The sequence below is a fragment of the Apaloderma vittatum genome, unplaced genomic scaffold (genome assembly GCF_000703405.1).
Source record: "Apaloderma vittatum isolate BGI_N311 unplaced genomic scaffold, ASM70340v1 scaffold7287, whole genome shotgun sequence".
Classification (NCBI taxonomy): domain Eukaryota; kingdom Metazoa; phylum Chordata; class Aves; order Trogoniformes; family Trogonidae; genus Apaloderma; species Apaloderma vittatum.
The window spans coordinates 84,020-110,105 of NW_009727873.1; the positions used below are offsets into that span (position 1 = coordinate 84,020).

Here is a 26,086-nt window from a genome sequence, read left to right on the forward strand (position 1 = left end):
GTGCTCCTGTTTTATTGTATATCAGATCTTTCCTTCAGTGTCCAGAATGAATCATTAGAGCAGAAAAATACTGATGCAGCTTTGTTTTCTCTAGTGAAATACTCCATATCTAGGAATAAACTGTATGACAATGAATGTAACAGATGAGGAAGTATTGTGTTTCAAAATGTTATATTTAAGTGTATGTGTGGGAAGTGGCTTTGAAATTTAAACTACTCCAGCAGAACAAAGAAGTCTGAGTAATGCTATTTGCATTCATGCTATTTCATTTCAAATTTTTGCCTTTCTTTTCTGTCATAGTTATTATATTGCAGGGAAATTAGTACTAAGGGACTGACTTCCATCTTGGTGTGCAAAATTGATTACATACTGCCTCTGCAATCAGTTAAATTAGTTGTGCTGAGATCTGAAATGCAATGTTGTTAAAGCATAGGAAAATTCTCAGGGCCTCATGTCCTAAGTTAATAACAAGTCCTGTTCAACTAAAGCACATCCAACCCTTTTGTTCTAGACAAATTCTCTGGCTTTCAGTTTCAGCAAACATTTGCCATTTGAATGACGTTATTTTGGTTGTTAGGATTCTTTTAGCAAAAATCAGAGAGCAGCAAGGCTCCTTTTGAAAGACAAAATCAATGGAATAAATGAAATTAGCATGTGCAGTGGCAGTCTGGTGCCTACGACTGTATTAAACATTTTTGCAATAAAAACCCATCGGCCTGGAACAGCTCAGCTTTCTAAGCTGATAACATTTTAGTGAGAAAATAACTTTAATAATCCCCCTGAACATCATATGCATGCACAAATTATTAGATTAGGCTGTCCTAGTTATTTGGTTATTACAAGGCTTCTGCAGGAATCACACCCAAGCCACAGGAAAACACAGATTAAAAAAACCCAAAGCTTAAACATAGCATAATTACCACAGAGAAACAGGTGATTAAACAATAATATTTAAAATAAATGACAGTGTCAAAGGGCTTTTCCAAACTGTGCTTTAATCATGTTTGTCCCTGTTAAGCCTTGAAGATAAATAGACAAACCAGTATAAAGCATGTGAACTTCCAATTAGGAGACTTTGCAGCAAGGAAGCGGACAGAATGAGTCAGGGAACCCTACATTGTCTGGATTGAACAACGGTGTCTGAACTGAACCCCAAGTTAATTTCATTGGATTCCTCTTTCCCATATTTCTAGCTTCTCTTTCTTCCTCCCTTCCAATGTCTGACCTGTATTTTCAGATTGGTTTGGCTAGCAGGTGTTCTTTATCTTAGTTCCCTCTTCAGTGAGTGGAAATTGATACTTCCAAAGAGCCGATTCATCCCTGCGGCCAATCAACATCTAAAGTAGATGGGATGAAGTCTACCCTGGAACTGCCTGTCTGTTCAGACAGTGAGCTGAATCCTCCCCCCGTGATTCACACAGCCAAGGACTGTTTCTCTGACAGCAGTAGTACCATGATTTCAAATTGGACAGAGAGTGAATACCTTACCAACTAGATAAAGTGCTTCTTCATTCTTGCCAGTGACTGACAATATACTAGAGGCATCTAAGGCATAGCTCCTGTTTTCTGCTTCCTTGCTGCAAAATTAATGAATCTTGCTTTCCTTTCTGCAGCAGAATAGCTCCCCTTTGAGCTTTAAAGCCCCTTCTGTCCCCAGCCCTGCTTGTGGACTGACGTAGAACTTGTGGGAGGAGGGAGAGATGCACTGATACCCTTTCAGGCTTGAGAAGGCATTTAAAGTGTATTTCCTTTTTCCTTGATGAGTGTCTGTACCACAAAGCTGCCAATGGAAAGGCTGACATGATTTTGTTTTGATATTCCTGCAGCTATCAAGGCAATTTTTGAAGCACCTAAAGGTGTCAGTTCGAGTATGTTGGCCCATACAGTCCCTATATGTTCTCACTGTAGATCGTGAATCATGTTTGGACCTAGCTTGGAGCTAGATATCTCCCTGCACATAGAGGGAGATATTCTGGGTGTGAGAAGAACTCACCTACCCAGAAAATGTTGAAGTTAAACAGTGAAAGGACGACTGAACTTAAATTATCTCCATAGTTAAGGATCGGGCAAGCAAGGGCAAACTGTTTAGTGTGAAGCACTCAGACCTTTTACGTGTCTATGATCAAAACAATATTAGACAGAGAGGAAATGTGAACTAAGCACTTCCCTCCAGCTAATTGTTATGTCTTCGTACAGCTGTTGGATGGAAAAGGAAAGAGTAAATAGGAGCAGTGAGTTGTTAAGAAAGGCTGAATGGGGAACATTTCTTGAGTTTCCTTCTCTGGAGACATTTAAAACCCAATTGGACACATTTCTGTGTGACCTGTTCTATGTGATCCTGCTTTGGCAGGGAGTTTGGACTAGATGATCTCTAGAGGTCCCTTCCAACCCCTGACATTCTGTGATTCGGTGAGTTGAGTTGAAAGAAAGAACACAGTATGATACAGTGAATGACTTCACAGCCTGGTGGACTTAATGTAGTCATGAGAGCTCACCTGCCCTGTAAAAGGGGGACATTTCCTCAAGAATGAGTTTGTGAGTTTTATTGTAGCAATGGAAATTCGATGCCAACACACCTGCTGCACTGCAACACCAGTGACAATGGGAACACTGATTTGCAGCCTTCCTGAAGATATATTGAAGAGTACCCTAAAAATAACAGCCCTCAGATAAGAATGTAAACAGCTCCTTAAGAGATTGGCAGATTCTCTGTGGACACCATTCTGCACAGAAAAGGCTGCTGTCAAACATTCTGGGCAGCTCTGAAGATGTTCACTATGGATTAGTTGAAGATGCTGTGTGCACCCTTTCCTCTGGAAAAAGCATCCTGGTATCAAGTGGTGCCAATGATGCATTTTGATGGGATGTGCATTACAGGGATATGGTGATCACATTTGTTGGAGAACCAGGTCCTGCTTGTGGCTTTTTCTGTTCTCTTCTGCAGTTAGGTGGCAACTAGAGATGTTAAACAGATGTGAGTTTGTTAGAAACAGGAGGCTATGGAGGTTCTTTTCCTTTGCTCCCCTCCCACATTAGCACCACTTAATTTAATGTTTGTGCCTATGACATGTCCTGTGGGAGTAGACTTGAGTGGCTGTGCCTCCCTTCCTCTTTGCTGCCCCCACATTTCAGACTGGGGCTTTGGCTGCTCTGTCACATGAAGCATGTTAAAGAAGCAGCCATTAAATTTTAATTTCCACACTTTAAAGTGATTTTGTGTAGGAGTTTTCCACACTTAAGCTTCCTGATGTGCAATCAATCAAAATCATGGCTGCTGGAATAACATTAAGTTCAAAGTACCCTTTAGGCAAAATAAGTGTTGCAAACTTGACAAATATGTTTACAAAATAAATATTGTATTGACAACTTAAGCAAAGTCCCTTTTGAAGCTACATGTGCTGGAACCTGCCCCCTCCACTTAGCTATGAGTATAACCTACAATGAAAAACCACAAAATCTTATTTGAATTTCTCTTTCCTACTTCTTATTACGCCTCAAACCAAGTTGAGAGCAACAGTCAAGAAGGAGTAGGTAATATTATTGAACATTTTTCCCTGTATCTCTTCCGTTCTCCTCCTGTTGTGTCCAACAGTGATACAAATAAGCATCCCATTTGCAGAGTGATGGTGATGCAGGGTTTCCCCAGGAAAGTCCCTGTGGAGTTTAACAGTTCTGTGGAACAGCTGGCAATGTGGATCTCCCTCAAAGCCAGGTGGGAAACATAATCTGGACCCTCAAGCTCTAGTGTGGTAGTGAAAAGATTGATTTTGTTCACAGCTCTGCCACTGGCTCCACCTGTAGCCCTGGGCAAGGTACTTGTCACACGCATACCTTAATTTCAGTATTTGTAAAATTGAGCTAGTAATATTTCCCTATACTCTTTGAGAAGGAGGTGGTTTAGCTTCTTTAAGACTCTTAATTAAGATCATCAGAGAAATACTGAAATATTTTTTTGTAGTTTCAAGTCTCATTAGATTCAATCTACTCTCTGCTAACACAGAATCATAGAATGGCCTAGGCTGAAAGGGACCTTAGAGATCACCTAATCCAACCTCCCTGTCATGGGCAGGGACGCCTCTCAACTAGATCAGGCTACTCAAGGCTCTGTCCAACTTGGTCTTGACATGTACTGTTCCATGAAGAATAGTCCTCTGATTTTTTAAATTTGTTTGTTTTCTTTTTCAAATTCAATGTAATGACAACTGAATAAATGTCAGTTCATGTGAGAAGGATTTAACAAGTTTCACCAGCCAGGCAAGTACTTCCCTACAGCTCTAATTAGTAATGATAGAGCAAGTGTTACTGAAATTTCCGACATCTATTAATAACTTATCAGACATAAAGATAGCTCTTAAATATAATATGAACAGTTTCTTTTTATTTCTAGCCATGTGTCACTGTCCTCAGCAACTTTCTAGAGGGGTCAGAGTTTTTAAGAGGTAGGGACTTTTCAGAAGATGCGTTTATTAATGTTGAATGCGAATACTGGGTAATAGGGCAGCACAATTTGGGCTCCTATATAGGACTGTCAGACTCTTGCTTTGATGTAATAGGAGTCAAAACTATGTATTATGTGCTAGTTCTGCCAAATCATAATAGAAATGGAGCTTGTGATAACCACATTGCTATAAAGAATGTAGGTGGGCATAAAAAAAGCTAGTAGCAGGAACAGAATGATGTCCCAAGATTATGTAGCACTGGAAAGAAAGCTGGCAGTGAGCTATTTCTACCCTAGACTTACCACTAAGGCAAATGCTTATAAAATTATTTGAGGAAGACACATGTTCAGTTCCAGTTATGCAAATAGAATTACTGGCTTAGGCAGTTCATTTAAATCTCTTGAAAGAGTTATAATTTGACCCTGATCTTCATGATGTAAAATTCTAACCAATGCGTTTTCTGAGCTTCCTTATAATATTCAGAGTTAAGAAAAAAAAAAAAGAGAGAGAGAGAAAGGGAGCTAACATGACTCACTTCAAAGCTTTGTTCTCCTCTAGCTACTTATGGAACTGACAGGGGAAAAGTTATATAGGTTGTTATTTATATATAGGTTGTTGTCTTCTCTTGTGTAGGCTGGCTCAGTTTTGCAGCTTCTTTTAAGTTACATGACTCATTCGAGCAGGTCAGAATTACCCAAAAAACAGAAAAGCTGTTCCCTTTCTCTCCTGCCTTTGACATGTGCTGTGCTCGACCTGCAGATCTTGGGCTGGTGCAGTGCCTATGCCCGGTGGTCCCCACTGTCAGACAGAGAGTAAGAAAGGGACTCTGGGTCATCCAGGTCTGTGACTTCATGAGAGAAACAATCCCTGTGAGAGCCCGGTGCGTTGCATGGCTGCTCCTTTTTGGGGGCACTGCAGGGCAGCTGTAAATTATTCTCTGGGTGAACAAGTTGGCTTTTGCTTCTTGCTCTGAAGCCTTGGGATTGCAGAGAAGACTATCACAGAGAACACCCACTGACTCTGCCTCTAACACAAGAAAGGCTGGGCAGTTGACTAAAAGGCAGAGAGTCTCTTCATTTCATGAAATGGTGCCTGTGTCAAGACCCTTTATCAGCCAAGGCTTTGAGGTGGATGTGCTTGTATCTTCTCACAATGAGATGCTGTGAGAGATTAAAAGGTTTTGGGGTTTTTTAAGTTAAAATTTGCCCACATTTCATCAGAACACAAATACAACAAAAAATGTTGATTTTTCTTTTTTTAAAATAAAGAAAACTCAAAGCAACTATGTAAGACTAAGCAGAAATGCAAAGATTCATACACAGCTCTTCTTCTACCTATGGTGTCCTCAATTCCAGTCATCCAAATGATTTTAAGTGTCAGAAGACTCATTTTGGTCATCTCTAAGTCTTAGGAGAATCCATTGTCTCTGACGTGTGTCTGGCTTCTCCTCCAGTTCTCATATAACTAAGTCTTTTGAACATTCTCCACGTGAGCAGGATGAGCAGTTCCCTGAGAATGCAGCAGCCTCCTCTCCCTGTAGGTGATTCAACCTCACCTATTCGCTGTTTTACAGACACAGCATATGATACAAACTAGGAACATATGAAAAAAAGAAGAGATCTATACCATCAAATTTAATGCCATGTTTGCAGGAAGGATATAATCAAATACATCATATGCAAGAGCCTATAAAATTGCAAAGAGAAATAAGAGAACCAGAAGTGATTTATTCCCTATTTCCTGCACAGAGGAGCAATCTTCACTGCGAATATTCACTGAACAGCAGTGACATACTCAGTAGATATGGAATTGTTAGCTCCCTCCAGGATTTTGCCAGCCTTTTTGTAAGGTGAACATTCATCTGTCAGCATCATGAAGTCATCCTGCAAGTAGCCAGCAAGCTTTTTCTTGCTACAGGGCAACAGACTTCAACAAGTCTTGAGCATGTGGCATCAGACTGACATGAAAACCATTTCCCTTGCTTGTGCTGTGGTGCTTTGAACCTCCAGGGCCAACAGCAACCTTTCTGAGAGGTGCCTGCATGATCCTGCCAACAGCTCTCCATCTGCGCTCCAGACCGCCTCAGTAGCTCATAGCAAGAGTGTTGTGGGCACCGCCAGTGCTCAGTGGTGTGCGGCTCTGATTTCCTGCTCCTCAGAGAGTCTCTGGATGCTTTAGCTGCCTCTTCAGAGAGTACAGAACAAATGCACCCACTCTGGCATTATCAAATGGCTGAGGAAGAAAAAGGAGTTTATAGGAGTATAGATTGGATTTCAGGCTAAGCAATCACATAACCTTTGGAGAAGGATGCTCCTGTTGTACAAGTCAAGTACTTTGGCTCGAAGTTAAGATGAGAAGTGAACATAGATGTGCTCCAAATGCAAGACTGCATGGCTAGAAGGCTTCTACAAAAACATCCTTCAATGAGAAAGCGACAATGTTCTCAGCTATTGCTTTCTGTATATATTTGCACTAGATTCCTAAATGTCGTGGCTGAAAATTACTTCTCTCAGCCTTGCTGTGCAAAGGCACTGTTTTGAACAAAGCCATTAGAAAGAGAGTCCTGGAGACAGTTTAATGTTACAGTATGACTCAAAAAGTACTTGGAATTGCAGCTCAGGTGAAAATTAAATTCTCTGAAAAACATGATAGCGGCAAAAGAAACCTTAGTACAAGACTCTGCTTGGAAGCAAAGTCTCAGAATGTGGGAGGCCCAATTTTTACTACAAATCAATTAAACATTTTGTCTTCTGAGTTACACTGTTTGCAGCAGATCATCAGTAAGCTATTACAAATAATCAGAATCTACAGCAGAAAATAAGCATGAAAGGTGATATTGTTTTTTCTGTGTTTGACTAGTCTAGTGAGTCCTTGTAGGTGTTCCTGGCAGTTCCACACAAACAAAAATGGTAACCTAAAAGGATATGTTCCTGTGCTTTTTTTCCTGGCTTTTCTGTTCCGCAGCTGGTCTTCCACAAGTAGGTCAAAACCAGAATTCAGTTAAGAAATGTTGATTGGTCAGACACTGGCTAGAAAGAACAGGTAGGTCTTGAAATATTAGGAAAAACATTTTCACTGTGAGGGTGAGAGAGCACTGGCACAGGCTGCCCAGGGAGGTTGTGGAGTCTCCTTCTCTGGAGACATTCAAAACCCGCCTGGACAAGTTCCTGTGTGACCTACTGTAGGTGATCCTGCTCTGGCAGGGAGGCTGGACTAGATGATCTTCAGAGGTCCCTTCCAATCCCTGACATTCCGTGATTCTGTGATTAGGAAACACTACCTAAGTTTAAAGAAGAGAACGAAAGGATGGTTAAATTTCAAAGAAAGTGAACAAGAGAAACAGGGAAAAAAAAAACTTGCTTCAGTCTTGCTGTGTGAATCTGCCACAAAATCTGGCGCACTATGTGGGTCAGGAGGATTAAAGGTTGGATAAACCCATGAGAAAGGATGAAGAGCTTGGCTTTCTGCACCATCCCAAGTGAGGTGATCTCTCATAAAACAGTGGTCTCGGCATGCAACCTGTGTTTCACCAAATGCAGCATTGACCCCAGGTCCTAGGCCTAAAGGCTTGAGCTAATTTAGGTGTATGATAGGTACATTTACATTAATGTGAGACTTTTTGTCCCTTTAGAAGATGGAAACAGTTAAATTAAAAAAAATAATTAAAATCTTCATAGGAATCTTACTAAATGCTGCTGGGTTTTTTGCCCTTTATATGAATTTAATTTTCTTTCCTTTAACCTACCTTCTTTATCCTATTTTCTTTCTTTCTGCACATTAATATTCAGACCATCAATTTCTTTCTATGTACATTTTCGCCTTTGCCATATTCTATTATTCCCATTATACATCGTCTTTCAATTCTGCATTTCCTTAAGTGCTTTACTGTACATGAAGTATGACTCACACTTACAACTGGAATTGGACCATGTTATCCCTCCTGAGCCCATGTTTTCTTTGATGTCAGCTTCAGGATCCTTTTTAATGTAAAAATCCTTCTTTTATTTTCCCAAACATAGAAAGAGAGTATTTTGATAGAATGCATATATAGATCTATTTGTTGCACTGTTACTGTTAGTTAAATATTTCTTAAATTTTCCACATATAAAGCATTTTTTCCCATTCCAGTTTAATTGGATGAAAGTAGCAATTCAGAATATAGACACAGAAGAATCATTGAGAACGATAAGTGTCTCAGGAATAGTAAGCAACTGATCAAATAATAGTCAAGGAAGAAGCATATGTCAGATACCGAGTAATGGAATGAATTATCCTGCTCTCAGTTGTTTTAGTTGGATGTTACATTTACTATCTGTAAGGCAATTTTCTCTGACCAAAGGATTTACTTCATTTACCCATCTCTAAACTAGAGAGACTGGCAATCATAAAAATAAACAAATGCCTTTTCCCACCAAATTTCATTGCTGGAAGGCCTAAGAAATCCAGATTTTAGGAGTAGAATCTTAGGGAAGAATTAGAACTTTGTGTTCACAAACAGCAGAGACCAAGAGTTAAAGAAAAAAAGGCATATTGCCCTAGGCATCCTTTTTCTAATTTTAGGTTTTTGTTGTTGGTTCAGTGAATTGGATCACTTTTAATGGTTCACTTAGTTGTTACGACAGTAGGAAATACAGTACAGAAAGGATGTTGGAGAATGTTCTACAGTTGCCTGAGCTTTAACACGATTTTCATGCTACCCAATGGGAAAATAATATTAAAAATATATGTATAGGTGCAAATGTTTTAGATATTATCATGGTAGCTATGCTGCCCATCCACCAGTTCTGTGATTCCTACCTGTTTTACATGAAAGGAAGATATTTGCTTCTGTTGCTACAAAAATAAAATCCTGATTTGTTAACAGTCAGTTAACTCTTCGAAGGTCAAAGAATAATCCAATTTGGTGCAATTCTTTCTAACTGGATGACACAGCTAATAACCGCACCTGGCATGGCTCTGGTTGAGCTGAATGAAGATTACCTTGTACCTGAGATGACTGAGGCACGTTTGGACCTAAATAAGAAATGAAAGGGGTTTTCTGAACCTGAGTTCGTGCTTTGAAAAAAAACCCTCCTCAAACCAAACCAACAGAAAAACATTTCAGAAAACTGTAATTGCAGCAGAAAAGCTGGCATTTTAGAAGTAGACATTCTGATTGTACTCAGATACATACCATATTGACTTCTTATGTCAAATTAATCTTAAATATAAACGCTCCTTTTGTCAGTATCAGCATTTTACCCTGTGTGTGAATTTAATTGTTTCAAAATCCTGCCATCAGTTCTTGTTGGCAATCACACAGTCATGGTTTTGTGGCTCCACTTTAATCTTCATAATTTTTTTTTCCTTGGTGGTTGTTTTTATCCAAGATCTCATTCACTGAAGAATTTACCACTTAGAGTCCAAGTAGTCAAGTGGCCATTTAATGACATTAAAGAAATATTATCTGTTGATTTTACTAGGAGGGAAGAGCCAGAAACTTCTACCTGAGACTGATATTGTCATCTAGATACAAAGGCTGCCCATATGTGTATTTGCCTGTGTCTTAATGCAGCTACACATAATTCTCAATTTGCACTGATCTCAGCTGGATGTGGGTGTGTTTCTGTGTGATAAATGTGTTCCAATCATTTAACAATAAGAAGATGCTTCCTTGTAGCAGAGAAATCAATCCTCATTTGTCACCTTCATAAACTGATCACCACAGCTCCACCAATCTGTTGATTACTTTCTTTGGTCAATACACAAGTAATGTCACAAATATTGGTATTATTTATTTTATTTCTACCAGTATAAGCTTGCTTTTCTGTTTTTATTCACAAGCCAAGCTTTGAAGGATTAATTGGTGGGACAATGAGACAGTGTAGTAACCTATGGGGAGTCTGTGCACAGAGTCCTCTTTTTTTTCGGTGAGAGGATAATTGTTTTTCCCTTTGACTCTGAAAAGTTTTATTAAAAATTTGGTAGGTTTTAAGGGGAAAAAAAAGAGTTAAATGGTTGTGAGCTCTTATGCAAGACCAATTTTTCTGAAGACTAAAACAAAAGAGAAAGTGAGACTGAGGAAAAGAGAAAACAAATGCACAATATTAGCGGCAGGATGCCGCAAGATGCAGGTCTTTTTCTGAAACAGCTCAAGTGCAAGATGTGAGTCTTACTGGCTTGTCTGAGATATGACAAAATCGTAGCACCTCTGCCTGTGATATTGAAATGGGATGGGTTTAGCTGCCACCTGCTCTGCGACACTATGGCAGAGCGTGTTTTTGTTGGCCAATTAAGCCAGACTTTTTCTACCAAGAGGGCAGAGAGGCAACCAGGCTGGATAGTGACAAGAATCACAACTTCCTATTTCCATATGCTGTTGAGGATGTGTCTGAGCTGGTGGGAGTGGTGGTGTCCTCTGACCTGTGTTTTTCAAGATCAGGGTAATGACAAAAGGTAGCAGCGCTCTGGTGGATGCCAAAGTCTTAATTAATGATGAACAGAGAAATTTGTATTTTTTTCTCCTTGGTCTTGGTTTCATAGTTTTGATTCTCCCTAAAATCTTTTTCTGCAAGTGCCTGGAAAGAGACAATCAGACAGAAATAACTAGTCCCTTTATTATTTGGTCCATCCATGTGCCCAGACTTCACACATCCTGATGCAGGTCTGATCGTTCCTCTGCCTTCTTTTACGGGACGTGAACTCAACACAGTTCTTGGGGATTGTCTCCAGAACCTCCTGTTTCCAAATAACTCAACATCTGTATGGCACACCATCTGTACTGTCTTGTTAACTATACCTGTAGTGACCTGAGCTTGACTTGACCTCCTGCCCTAGATCTAAGAGACATTTCCACTTTATTGTCATCAGTTGAAAGGGATACAACACAGAGTCAGCTATCTGTTTGCAAAAGTGGGCTTTTGACCCTGGTTGGCATTTCAATTAGTGTTACCTCATTCTGCTAGCAGACGTCAGCCCACCCCTGCATTATCAATGCATAATAAAATCACCCAGTTTGCTCCCAGACTAAGAATCAACTCTATTATCCATCTAAAGCACAAGCCTTTATTCTCTCAGTTGTAACCTGCTTGGTTAGAAAAACTGTCTTAAGATATTGCTCAGTTGTTTTTGGTTTTGGTTTTGTTGTTTTGTTTTGTTTTTGTTTTTCTTTCTCTACGTCTGAAAAATAGTCACATTATTTTCAAGGAAGCCAAGAGCTTTTGAAGAGAAACTGGTACATCCTGTCTAAATTTCCTGTACAGAAAGATTGAATTGTCAGGAATGGAAAATACATGGCAACTACACTGTATGATTGCACAAAATGACATATGATGAATATGCCAATACTTCATCTGCCCCTTGGAAGGAAAATCAAGCAGTCTTGGCTCTGTCAATCAGATACTGATGCTGTATTTATGGAATTACATTTTTCAAAGGTGGAAATATTCTGTTTGAGAAGAAAGATCATAAAATATAAATAGACACAGCCCAGACTAAAAAGAAATATTGCCTCTCTAGAATGGCTTTCCTTTATCTGAAACAAAAGTTTACTTTTTTGTAATGTGTCATATGGAACATAGTTCCATAATTTAAAGAAATCTGACTCTCTGGAGTGCAGTTACTACTCTATGCTCCCTTTATCACATCCTGCATCATGTACCGTAACAGAGTCCTGCCTCACCTGAATCAGGTGTTAGCCATGTGTTGCAGAGGTTCGCCAAGTGTTGGATAATACCTGCAGTTTCTTGGGATCCATTCCCACTCTGAAAGTGGAGAGCATCTTGATCCCTCTCTTTAGAGGGAGTGGAATTGAACGGGTACAGCAGTAGCTGTTACTGCTCACAAACCAGTACTGTGTCTGCTGCACCTTGGGCAAGTTGCCACAAGAAAAAATAGCTGTTAGCCCTCATGAAGTTCAATAAGGACAAGTGTAGAGTCCTGCATCTGGAGAAGAACAACATCAGGCACAAGTGCAGATTAGGGGATGTCCTGCTGGAAAGCAGCCCCATGGAGAAAGATCTTGGAGTCCCAGTGGACAGTAAGTTGTCCATGGGACAGCAATGTGCCCTTGCGGCCAAGAGGGCCAATGGGATCCTGGCGCGCATTAAGAAGTGTGTATCCAGCAGGTCTAGGGAGGTTCTCCTCCCCCTCTACTCTGCCCTGGTGAGACCACACCTGGAATACTGTGTCCAGTTTTCAGCTCCCCAATTCAAGCAGACGGGGATCTACTGGAGAGAGTCCAACAGAGAGCTACAAGGATGATTAAGGGACGTGAACATCACTCCTATGAAGAGAAACTGAAAGAACTGAGGCTGTTTAGCCATGAAAGGAGATGACTGAGAGAGGATCTTATTAATGTATATAAATATCTGAGGGGTGGATGTCAAGGGGAAGGAGACAGTCTCTTCTCAGTGGTGCCCAGCAATAGAACAAGGAATAATGGTTTTAAGTTAGAACATAGGAAGTTCTACCTCAACATGAGGAGAAACTTGTTTACTGTGAGGGTGACAGAGCCCTGGCACAGGCTGCCCAGAGAGGTAGTGGAGTCTCCTTCTCTGGAGACTTTCAAAACCCGCCTGGATGCATTCCTGTGTGACCTACTGTAGGTGATCCTGCTCTGGCAGGGGGGTTGGACTAGATGATCTCTAGAGGTCCCTTCCAACCCCAAATCCTCTGCGATTCTGTGATTCTATTAGTGAATATTTTTGCACACCTGTGATTACCACTCTTGGACCCTGCCCAGGGGGCTCTCTCTGAGAATCTTTGTAAATGCCTTAGCTCCATGATCACCTTCAGAGACTCAAAGAAGATTTTCCTTCATCTTAGAAGGAAAAAGAAACTGTAAAGCAACCTGATCTAGGGAGAGATGTCCCTGCCCATGGAAGGGGTTTTGGGACTCAATGATCTTTAAGGTGCCTTCCAACACAAACCATTCTATGATTCTATGATTTTATGATTAAATGGTTTCCCTACTTTTCCTAGCTTGAATGCAGTCAACATTTAGTTCTGCATCAGCAATGGGTGGGAGATTTACCATCTCGTTACTTGGCAGAACCAGTGATAGAACTAGAGCAAAAAAATTTGGATAAATAGTTTATTCACTGAAAAAGGCAATTTTGAGGGATTGGAACAACTTGTGAATCCCTGCTGAGTTAGGTGGATACTTTCAGATGGAATCTGAATAATGGAGGGAGGATGTGAGTTTGTTTCAGCATTTTTAAATTAAATATTTCTCACTTGTTTCTTGTTCTATTTTGAAAACTGCTCACATTCCTTTTAAGAATGAAAGATGAAGTAGATGTTTCTGGAAAAAAAAATTGTCAACTAAAAAAATAGAGTTGTTTTATTAAAATAACTGGGAAAAGTTTGTTTCACATTCAGTAAATCTTGTCATTTTTTTTATTCATACAACAAATAAATCAAATGAGTTATGTCATCACCTTGGAACAGGCATTTTACTTTGAGGATAGCAATGTGGTTCTTGATTGGGACATTTGGGACTTGATTTTAACCCTTTTTCACCTCAAAAGGAAAGAAGGTCACCAGGTGGGATGGTTGTCTTCCCAAGCCACCCAGCAGAGCTGTAAGTGAGCTGATAAAGATATCTACAAAGTCCCAATGACTCATTCAGTGATGAGCCAACTCCTGTCAAGATCTGCTCCATGAGAACTTGTTTTCCAGTAACGGAATAGTAGTTCTGTTAGCTTAGCCTTTTCATTGCAAGATACATTACTGAAATAGTATAGACATTAAAATCTTGAAGAGGCAAATGAACACCTACCACAGTTTGCAAAATGAAAGCTTTTATTTCCTGCTCTGCAGAGGCATCCTCCTTTGACAACAGGTCCCAAAGCCAGCTGTGATATCTTTACTTGCCCTTTCCTGTACACTTTGCGATTTCCTTACCAGGCAATAAATCCTATTAATTTTAAACATGATGGAATATAAAACACTCTCTGGTTTACACCATATTGTCCACTAAGCTAAAATGTTGTGTTCACCTTACTTGTCAGGGTGTTGCACAGTGACTATGACAGTTTAAAATTGCATAGTGGGAAGGATGATTATCTGGAAACTGTTACAAGATCAGAATGTTATAAAATGACTGAGCGTTTAGGACTGGGAAAGTAATTTGCATTTTCTGATATGAATTTGTTTTAGAATTGCAGTATTTCTTGTGGGTGAAACAAAAAAATTCAGAGTGAGACAGAAAGAAAATACTTGTCATAGCACCTGACAGTATGTTCTTCATTCAGAAACTTCTCTACTTGGAAATTGTGATGAAACCAGGGCTGGTGCTTACAGGTTCAGGTATATAAAGCTGATACACATAAATGTTTATGAATTCAAGATTTAACGAAAAAAAAGCAAGCAAGTTTTATGATGACAGAGTTTTGAGTAAATGTTTTGGTTTAAAAAATAGAACAACATTTAATGCAATATCAATGCCTTATACTGGAACTTTTGTCTGAGATTTGATTTTAAATAATACTTTGTTCTATTTCTACGTTTCCAATCTGACAAATTCTCTTTTTTTTTCTTCAAGAGATTCTATTAATGCATAAGATAAATTACTTTAAAATTATAACGTTTCCCAGTAGCTGAAAATTTTCTTCCTTAAAAAAGCAAGGCCTAGAACGTGGTATTGTGCAAAAACAGAAGTTTGCAGCTTCATACCACTAGTCAAAGATATTTTTTCATGAGATCCTATCAATCAAAGTAAGTGACTATCTAGCTTTTAACATAGGCTGTTCACTTTTTGATTGCCTATTGAAGTTATTTTTCACAAAACTCCGGGAGAGACTGAGTGTGTCTTTATTTCCGTTTTACACCTGGTTGTCAGAATCAGAGAATTAAAGCAGTTGTCTGGAGTCTCATGAGGCTGATGCTGTAGCAGAAATAGAGCTCACATTTGGGTAGAGTCACAAATGTCAACAAATGACAGGCTGCTCAGCTGCAGGATCCAAGACCATATTTTCCACCAGCTTCTCTCCACAGAAGCACGCTTTGTTCTGGTGGGGACACATGGTGATATGCCAAAAGGTACCAAGAAGCCAAGAGTCACAGTGTTAAAATAAAAAGAGCTGTAAAAGCCAAAGGTTTAATCTTTGCAAGGCCTTCATGAGCAGTGTAATCCTCTTTGGACTTGTATTTCCAGGGACTTCACTGGGGTCATTGCTGCTGCAGCAGTGCTGTATGGAGCATAAACTGGCCTTTTATTTACATGGTGGGCATGGCCAAAAAGTAAATGAGGAACATTATAAAGGGAAAGAAGACCTTAGCCTTGTCACGCTTGGCTTGTGGTGCAGACAGTTCTCACTCTGAAATCAGCTGCACCTAAAACATTTACAGAGCCTCTAAATAATTGGTAGAATTCATGGCTTTACTGGTGGGAACCATTAAATCCCCTTCCCCCAAATATTAGAGAGGAAAGTCTGCAACATGCAGTAAAAATGGAGCAGCTATTTAAAGAAAGAAAAGGGCAATAAATCCTATTGTGCTTTCAGAACACAATAACATGGAGCAAGGCAGAGATTCCAAATATCTACTTCTAAAAATACTGCAAAGTAAATGGAGCCAGTGTGCTGTTGGGGTTACAGGCCTTTCAGAGGAAGTTTTACAAGGTCTAGCTTTGGGAAAAAAAAAAGTAATCTCTAATTTTTTGTTTTATACTTGGTAGCTTGTCACGCGTGAATTTGTAGTGTTACTGCAGACCTTGAGTTCTGTTCTGAAAGTGAAATTATGAGAAACGTGACAAAAGCTCAGGTAACAGTTTCTATTATGTAGAATCATGTGAGGTAACTTCTGCTATTCTGCTCTGTTCTTCTAAGGATTATATCAAGATACTAGCTAACAGAGATGATTGACAGGCATATACCAAGAAGATATGTATACTTTAAATAGCCATCCAAAACTCCAGTCTTGTTCAAAAATGAGAGACTGGCATTTCTAGGGTGAAGTTCATTTGACCATAGTATAGATATCAACCTTCCACTTAAGTGCATTTTTGTCCTAAAAGTATTTATTTCTTATCATTAATTTAAAAAAACACATGTACATAACATGTTCTCAGGTAGATGAGATGAAACCTTCTCCAAAACAGTCAGTCTATACCACTGTACATGTACACAGCAATGACTATGGAGCATGGACATGGTAGATAAGGAAACTGGAGGTACAGTGCTGTTTGATGAGTCCTTACTGAAGTAGGCAATGTATACCTTTTAGTAGAGCAAACATTGAGTTTTCATGCTATACTATGAACTGGGAAAGAAAACATAGCTGGTAACACTGTTTTTTATTTTGGTGGAAGAACTCCTGAAGCAGTGGAGGGAGCGTGTCACTCAGCAAAATTTTTAACTGAAAATTAGATGTAAAAGGTTCCTTGTACAGTGCAAAGGAGAAATAAGAACCTAGAAATGAGACGCACACTAGAGACTGCTGAGTGGAGAGTTTCCTTTGGAGATAAGTGAGAAATGGCTGAGGAGCTCCTAGAAAAGGGCATTTCATAGACACAGAGGACAGGGCAGTAAGAAGCTACGGCTTTGCAAGTGGTTATAGCATTCACTTGGAATGTTCAGATCAAATTCAAGTCCTTTCCGTGCTCATCTCACTAAAGAAACTGTTCAAGCACCATGAAATACTCTGTGACAGGGCCTTCTCAGATCCTGCATGTGTTTAGGACACAGAGAATGACTTCATATTCCACTGCTCAAGATTTTCATCTAGGAGGTGGAAACTGTTCCCGGCCCCCCAGCCAATGTATTTTTATGGGTTTCCATACAGTATGGAATAGATTTATCAGGAGTGGTTGAGAGAGGTCCACTTCAGATCAGTCTGTCATCTGGTAGATGTGGCCATTTCCTAGTGGAAGGAAGACGTGTAAGAGTCAGCTAAAGCAGACAGAGGACCTAAAATCTACTGAAACTTTGTTTTGTGTATGCTTTAGATATCGAAGTGCTGACCTAAAATCTGGGCACTCACTTTAGGACTTCTTCAGCAGCATGTACCAGGTGAAGTCCTCTTAGGCTTGATGTAACAGATCCACATCATTTTCCATGCATAGAGGTGGCTAAAAAACAGTCTATCTTCAGAAAATTGCATGGGTTTTTAGTCTTTTTAGCAGCATAATTCTGTACCTACTGTGTTTACATGTATAAAATTACATAAAGTTATTTAAAAACAATGGGGTCAGCTTTTACACATTGCAGGCCTTCTCCATTTATTTATTTTTAATGTGTTTTTAGAAGCAATTGCTTTCTGTTTTCACATTTAAAGCTGTGCCATGGTACGGCAATGGCTAAACAATAAAACAAGCTACATACCTGCCAAGTGTATTGTGATTCTCTGATTGCAGCCCAGCAGGCTGGAGTTAAAATAATCCAGTTGGCTCAGCAATTGTGTGGATGCCATTTGTGACAGCACCGTGTAAGAGGCAGGAAGGCTAACTCAGGGCTTCCTTTATTATTTTGCTCTCCCTGCTTTAAACCCCCTAGGACAGGATTTGCACAGTCAGAAATGCTGATTCTTGTGGCTTCAGCTCCCTGCATTGTGCTGTCTCTGGCAGCGCAGTCCAGCTGTTTATGCATGTCTAATACATTTCCTAAGGGCATTTGTGAAGGAAAACAAGCTGCCCCTTCAAGGAAGGTAACAAACAATCTAAACTCAGCTGCATTTTACACAAATTCCAGTGACTTGATTCCTACTGCGCCTCAGCCTGCGGCACAGAGTGTCTGGGAAATTGTTGAGTTTTTGCTGGATTTCACAGCCGCTTGGTAAAGACGTAACTTGTAAAATTTTTCTTGTGTGTAGGAGAGAGAAATGTATACCTGCTGTGTGTCTAATTGCAAGGCATAGACTCATAGAGTCACCTTAGCCTGCTAAAACCTCCTCTTCCATCTCAGCTTATGCATGTTATATTGTGGGCATTGCAATGTGGAGCTGTACTATAGCTTCAGTTACTGAAATGTGTGCTCCCCTGATGCAGGCTGAATAGCAGTACTTGGATGCATTAAAATGTCCTGCCCCATGTTCAGGATCTGCAGGTTGGAGTTCTATATCCTATCTGCCACGCTTTAAATGCCAGCTCCTCTGCTCGTGTTGCTTGCTGGTACACATAGTGCAGTATATTCTTTTTGATGTTAAGAAAAAATCTGCGGGCTTTGAAAAGTGATGCTACTCAAGTACATGGTAAACAGGAGCAAAAACTGCGGAAACAGGTGTTCTTCCTTTCATCATGACGTGGTGGTAGCCACTACCAGAAGAACATGATCATTTTGAATAGTGTGTACAAAGGCTAGAGGTGGAGTTTTCCAAGGTGGCATTTGGTCTCTTAAACATTAGTGCTCGTTGCATAACACAACCTTTTCTGCTCTCTTTTCAGACCACTGTATGTTTTGACTGCATTAAAATGTTTGGCCTAACAGGGTGTTAGTATTCAAATGTTAAATACCTTGGATTACAATTTTTCAGGGTTTAGGTACCATCATAGAATTATAAAATATGTTAGGCTGGAAGGGACCTTTAAAGGTCATCTAGTCCAGTCCTGCTGGAGTGAACCATTCCTTTTGTTTATCTTGATTCAGATGTATGGTGGTGCCATCTGAGATGACCTTGAGTGTCTGAGACACTTCCAGAGGACTGGTTATCATGCTACTGGAGATTTGTGCTCTGGTGGATTGGCAAATGAAGGCTAGGTACCTAATGTGTCAGTATGTGATGCTGTTATTTAGACAACTGAGTAAAGCCCCATGTGTCTCTGCTCAGACAGTGGTTCTAGGTTCCTCTCGACAGACATAAAAATGAAGAAGCACTATTTGGATGTTATTCATCTCATCCTAGAGCAGACATCTAAAAGAGTTCATTGTATCCTAGAAACACCTATTCTTCTTCATTCCTCGAATTATATATATGAAAGTAGTTCAGGCAACTAGCTCAAATGCACATTTTAGACATTAAAAGTCAGATGATTTTAATTCCACTCTGGATGTAGTGCCTGATAAACAAAAGAGACAACCTGCTGTTGCCTAATCATAAGATCTTTGCTTAAAAACTGCAAGACTACAAAGAAAGCTAGAAACCAAATATAGCTATGGAGGAAAATGTAACTTTGATACGCATAGTGTGTAGCTCATTAATTGGCTGTAGTTTGGCCCACTGAGGATAATACAATAAAAATCTTGTGACATTGCAGTGCTGTAATATATCTGATTTTATTGTGGACAGATTTTATTGTGGAACAGAGACATCTGGTATTTGGGTATTTGTAGTAGATAATATCTGTGAAGATTTATTTTTCTTATAGCAATGTCAGACAAAGATCACGGAAGTACAATCAAATATTTAATTACTAAATTCATATCAACCCATAGGACATCGTATCCTGAGTTTACTTTAAGGTCTAATTAATCAGCATGATAACTGATTCATAAAAGATGAAGAAGGTGATAACTATAAATTTTCTAGAGCTGTTTTCCAATAGGTATCATATCACACCCTGTATTTGTGTTCTTTCTGATGAGTTGTGAGTGGGACTATAAGAGCACTTGTATTTTGTTAGACTAATCCTGTTTCTTTTCCTAGAGTGTAGCTCATAATCTGTGTATTCTTTGTGAACTTGCATTTCCCTTAATAGTTGGATTATTTATTTGTTATAAGCCAAGAAACTAACAAATCAAAACAATAAACAATGAACTCATGCTGTGCAGAAATATGTTTATTTTTTCACCACAATATCTTCAGCTTATGACGAAGTTTGAAATGTAACATGCTGCGTCTTATTTCTTTCTAGGTCTCCTATGTAAAAGCTATTGATATCTGGATGGCCGTGTGCCTTCTCTTTGTCTTTGCTGCGTTACTGGAATATGCAGCAGTCAACTTTGTTTCACGGCAGCACAAGGAGTTTCTAAGGCTTCGAAGAAGGCAAAGAAGACAAAACAAGGTACAGCTGCTCTTTGCTTGGGGTGACTCTCTCTGCTCTGACAACATGCTGGCATGCAGCTGATTTCCCCCCTCAGTTCTTCTTGCCCTTTCAGGACTCATTCTAAAGTTTCCTTTTGAGTGACTTACTCATTGATAGAGAGCTGATAACTGGCCCTTGGGTTTATCTGCAATTTATAGAGTTATCAATAAATGTCACTAATTCCAAGAATTTTCCTTTCTTCTTGCAATTGTTGAGGCAGCTGCACCTTTACAAATATTGTGGCACTATGTGGCACCCACTGGTGAATAAGGAGCTTTTGGAAGCAATGACACCGATAGAGGACTGGTATTAATTCCTTGACATCATTCAGATGTGCTGGCATCAGCACATGCCTAAGACCTGTCTTTTCTAGTGCTACCCTAGCTAGTCATGCTAAAATTGGGGATTCCTTAAAGTAGCCCATTGCAGAGTGATTGGCAGTTCTGCCCTCATTTTTAAACCACCAGCAACTGGTGTCTTTCCCAACTGAAACCAGGAAACATGGTTAGGAGATTAGGAGAATTTCCTTTCTAAATTCTACTATCTCACAGTTTGTTGCTGATGCAAACTTCAAATTTTTAACAAAGAACCTATTTGTGAGTATCCTTATCGCTTCATTTTATACCAATGACTGTAGAGGAGAGGCTTGTTTTAAACCTAGATGTTAGTCTGGAAATATTTTTAGGAAGTCTGTCACCTTTCTTATTTTTTTCTTGCTAAATGGAAAGATAAGAATATACATCAACTTGACTTTTAGTCGACTTGCGATCATTCCCTTGACTATATAGGCTTCATTCTTCCAGCATCTATGTCACTGGTTTTCAGTATCAGTAGAAGCACTTAGGTTTACACTATACATATGCATTTGCTAGGTGAAGTAAATATTTGCTTGAGCTGCACAAGCGCTTCAAGCTATAAATGATGGTTTCCTTTACAAGAGGGATGATAGCAATGGTGCAGGGCATTTATATTTTGACAGGTCCATCTCATAAATGTTCTGTAGCTAAAGTAATATTTGATGGACACTCTGGGATGCAATCCAGTGCTGTTCTCTGGTTTAATATTATTGTCAGGTGAATTGAGACTCCCTTTGAGATTGGATTACAGGAGAGAACAGAGATGTTTGTCCATCTGCAGGCACACATGCTAGATGCACTGCCACTGGAAGCCTTTGTTTCCAAAGACAGCATGATGGTAGCAGAAGCTGGTCTATGGGGTTTGTAATTTCAGTTTTGGATACAATGTCTTCTTTAGAGAAGAGCAAGCAGGCAAGAAGTCACCACTGGTAAGTGGCAGTGTCTGGCAGCATCACTCAAAAAATATGAGGTTTTTCGTTCATGGAAGTGGTCATTTATCTGCAGTGGGAGTGATTATTCTGCTGATCATTAAAGGTCATTTAACACCAAATCTCCAGAAGTCCCATGTTTATCCTAAGGCAGTTAGTACATGGACTCTTTGCAAAATGAATAATGTTCTAAATAAACACAAGGAAATATTCTGCTGTCGTAAGAGACACCAATCTATTTGCACAGGCTTGATCTCACTTTTCCTATGAATCTGGTTGCACAAATTTCAAAATAGGAAATAACATTACTAAGGCCATCTCTTTAGGAGGGATTTTCTGCATCTTTTTAGTTGAGTTTATCTCTCTCCATTTTCTCAGTTTATTTTGCCTTGAAAGTGATTCACATTGTTTTGCATGGTGGTCTTCTCTAACTTAGCCATTCTTCTCTTTGCGTGTTGTGTATGTGTGTCACTGTGTTACCACTGTGCTATCCTCATTCTTGCTGCTGCTTGTCTATGCTGACACTCTGGGGACAGGCACAGACTATGACTGTTGGGAATGAAAGCGTCGAGTCCGTGAGGCGCATGAATGGCTTGCGAAGCAAAGATTCGTCAGCTTACGGGACAGTGAATCAGATCGGCAATTCAAGTTTCAGGGTAAAACTGTAGTGAGAAAGAGAAAGCAAGAGAGTTTTAGTATGCGCAACGATGTCATAAATCAGCAAAGTGGATGATTTTGATGGCATCACTAGTCGTCTCTTGTATTCTCTTTGCTAAATGTCCCCACAAAATACACAGTACTGTCCCCAGCATGAACAGCAGTTTCATGTTGTACGTACTTGTGGTCCATCCTTAATGCCTGCTTTCTTCCAAGGCTGGCTTGTGCCACCCCCATTCCAAACCTCCCAAGGAAAATGCATGTCTACTTGGTAGCCTGGTCCTGTATAAATATAAGGTGAATGGGGTGGGCAGGAGCATAGAAAATGCTGTGAGACAATCCCGCATTGTGTCATCTTTCAGATGAGCGCATTCCAACAAAATTTGGTACGTATAATGAAATGCATTTTTATTGGTATGGTATCTATTCCTGATTCGATGACCTGCAATGTTCCTCCTCATGGTATCCTGAGCCCTGCTTAGTGGAGTATGAATAGTTATGAATGAAAAATATATTTCATTGGTTTCTTTTTATACATTTGGAGAAGAGCCATGGGACTGACATCCTTTATGCAATGTAACATATAGCAGATCAGAAGCAATACGATAGCAGCCGATAGATCCAGATTACGGGTGAGTTGTGGGGGTAATAAAATCAGCGATAGAGGCAGAAATGAGCTTAGTGTGCAGCTCACTACTTGGTACTGGTGGCTGAGAAATAAAATGTATTCATTTAAGTAAAATAGCACTAGAATTTAAATCTTTCAGGACCTCATTTCCCAGACCAAAAACATTGTCTGAGTAGCTTTTGAGATGTGATGGGTCTCTGACTTTGATCAAGCTCTGTAAAGTTATGTGTACGTAAGATGCAGATGATTACCATGGATTTTATACAATGTAAAGTGAATTATCAGCTTTCAATATCAAAGCAAAATCTACAGTTCATGTTATGCAGCAAAATTAGGAGAGAGGGTTTACAATGCAATAAATTGTTCACTTTCAGAGTTACAATATCAAGCAGAAGAGACCCTTCATTTCTGGATACTTTCTTTGAGAAATAATCATATTTATACATATACAAAACTGAACATAAAAAGAAATAATTCAGTGTCTCTCTAGAAGATATGACCAATATTTACTATGCTGCCACTGGAAAGCTGATGCCATACAACTACAAAACCAGTCCAAGTAAGTACTCAGTGTCATGTGTCTTATCAGTCAAAGTGCTAGCAGTCCAGCTAAAGCTGATGTAAGGCCCACTTATCCTTTCTTGAAGGAAGGCTGCAGAAACCTCTCTTCTGCTTTTGGGTATTGTACATTACATATACAGCCAAGGCAGTACACAGAGGGGCCATGTCACTGCAGTACCTTTGCTGCAGAGCCCTAAGAATTGGTGTTGATTTCAACACAGAGAACTCCCACCACAGAAGTGATGTGCACTTGAGAGGTGAACAGAGGAGACATACCAAGACAACGCTACAGCTGCAGCTCAGTACTTTTCTGCTCAAGAGAAGCACATTTATGTGCAGAGGAGAACAGAAACATAGCCTGTGGTGCCACAAGAAGCCTTACAAGCAGGCAGCTTGAATTGCTGAGGTATTGCTTACTGAACCAAGGGTTTATGGTGGATGCAAATCTGAAAGTCATAGTCAAGAGGAGACTGTAAAAGAGGGGTGATGATTGAATATTTGTACTGCATCATTCAGTACTATTCTGGGGAGAGAAAAAATAGGTTCTAAATCAAGCCTGACCAGGATTCCTAGATTTAGCAGCTAGGTCTATAAACCAAGAAAAATATTGTTCTCAGATTTGTAAGCTGTATCTCTGTCACTGCTTTCGTTATTTCTTCTGCTGGGTCTTGTTCTTCTTAGTGCAGCAACTCTCAATGTGCTGAATGAAAGCAGAGTCCATCCAACCTCTTAAGCCAAAGATCAGATTGGCTTATGTTTCTCAAGGAAAGTTTGGGTTGTATTATAGATGGTCCAGAAATTTTATTTACAGATGAACCATTGACCTGTCATTGTATTAGGAAGATTGCACAATCAGAACCTGTTTCCATCCTCTGTACGGAATAAATCCCTAGATCCTCAGTTAATCAGTGCTTCAAATTATCTGCCTTCCTCATGCAGTTGCTGTTGAAGGGAGTATTCACTGCATGTCCTAAAGATTCGCAGTCTTCCTGCTCACAGTGAAATGCCTCCATCAGTAGCAGTACTTCACTGCTGAAAGAAATAGCTGCCTCTTTATTGTATATCACAACACTACTTTTTGCATAGAGAATGAACAGGCTACTGATGGTACTGAGGATGTAGTAGAGTTCCATTATATTAAAATTAAAATTTAAATTGACGTAGTGCCAGATCACCTGAAAAAAAAAGATAACTTATTTTAAAAATATGATTTGTAATAACCAAACAAGATTTGCTGCTTTTTCAAAGTGATGAATTTCCAGGAAAGCAGAAGAATTCTGTTTACAGAGGTTCAATCATCCCTTTTTGAAAATAGTAATTATTATGTTATATTATCAGTAGTCAAAATGAGTCAGAGTATACCAGTATTCATACCATCATCTTAAAAATTACTTCCTACATTATGCATGTGATGGTTACTGCTGCGAGCAAGAGCAGGGGTTAAGTTTGGGTTCATTGGTGTTAAAAGCAGTACTTTATAGCTTGAACGAAAACCTGTGCAGCTGGAGGCTGTGACAGACTTTAATCCCATGTGCAGGGAAGACAGAGCAATACAAATAACAACACTGCAGCCAAGGGGCTTCACATGCATGCCAATTAGCAAAGGGAGGCACAAATGGTGTTTTCAAATGAGAGAGCTGGGACTAAGTGATTACAGCAGCAAAGGGTAACTCTCATAAGCAAAAATGGCAGCACCTGGTTGAGTACTTTAGAAAAAAGCTGGTTCTTGATGGAGCTGCTAGTGGTGAGGCAGGTACCCAGACAAAGTCTCTGTGACTCTCAAGATTATGCCGTTTTTCTCGTCTTTAAAAAGGAGAAGAGGTACGCATTGACACTGATTTTCAAAGGCCATCTTCGCCTTTTCAGTCATATTGAAATCCTTCCATCAGGCCCTCCCCCAAACGATTTTCTAAGACTTTATAGACTTGCCCATTAAAAAAAATCCATGCCTTCAGCCTGACTTTGCCTTTAAAACACTTGGTACTACTGTCCCCAGTGGAAATGTTTGCCCTTTAGCGTCCCTGTGCACCGCACTTGACGGCATGATGTACGCGCTTCGCGTTATGTAAGGTGCCGCATCATGTGAATAATGGAAGTGCTTAAGGAAAGCCCTTTCTGCTGATCTATTTTTGGTACTCATCAAGTGAGCTCAAGCACACAAGTTTCATTGTGAAAACAGGAATCTGAGTCTGAATGGTTTTCTCTTTTTCGCATCTTGCTCACTTAACGGAATAAAGAGCACATAGCTTCTGCTGTAGATAAACATCCTCGAGATATTGTGGTTACTTTTATTTCTCCAGGGCAATTGCATTAGCACTTTAATATAACCATGCAGAAAAATCCAGTACAAGATAAATACTCTAAAATGATCATTTAGCTTGAAGTTATCATACTGCGTATGGCTGCAGAGAACCAGTTAAACAAAACGCAATTCAAAATATTGCCGTATCACCTTATGACTCCATCTGAATGTCCTTGTCTGTCTTTTTATTGTGAGCATGAATAGGCTAGAAACGGCTCCAGCTAACGTTAATCAAAGTGTCTTCATTTTTTATTAATTGGACTTATTACAGTAA

The 26,086-nt window shown here is 39.6% G+C and overlaps 1 protein-coding gene across 2 annotated transcripts in view; it reads left to right on the top strand.

Annotated features, from left to right (window-relative positions):
• The window catches only part of GLRA2 (glycine receptor, alpha 2), a 133,615-nt gene that overhangs the window by 83,883 nt on the left and 23,646 nt on the right, over positions 1-26,086 (top strand). For both annotated transcript variants that reach the window (XM_009873856.1, XM_009873857.1), the window contains exon 8: positions 20,209-20,358. In XM_009873856.1, coding sequence (XP_009872158.1) covers positions 20,209-20,358 — 150 coding nt within the window. The remainder of the gene's footprint in view (positions 1-20,208; positions 20,359-26,086) is intronic.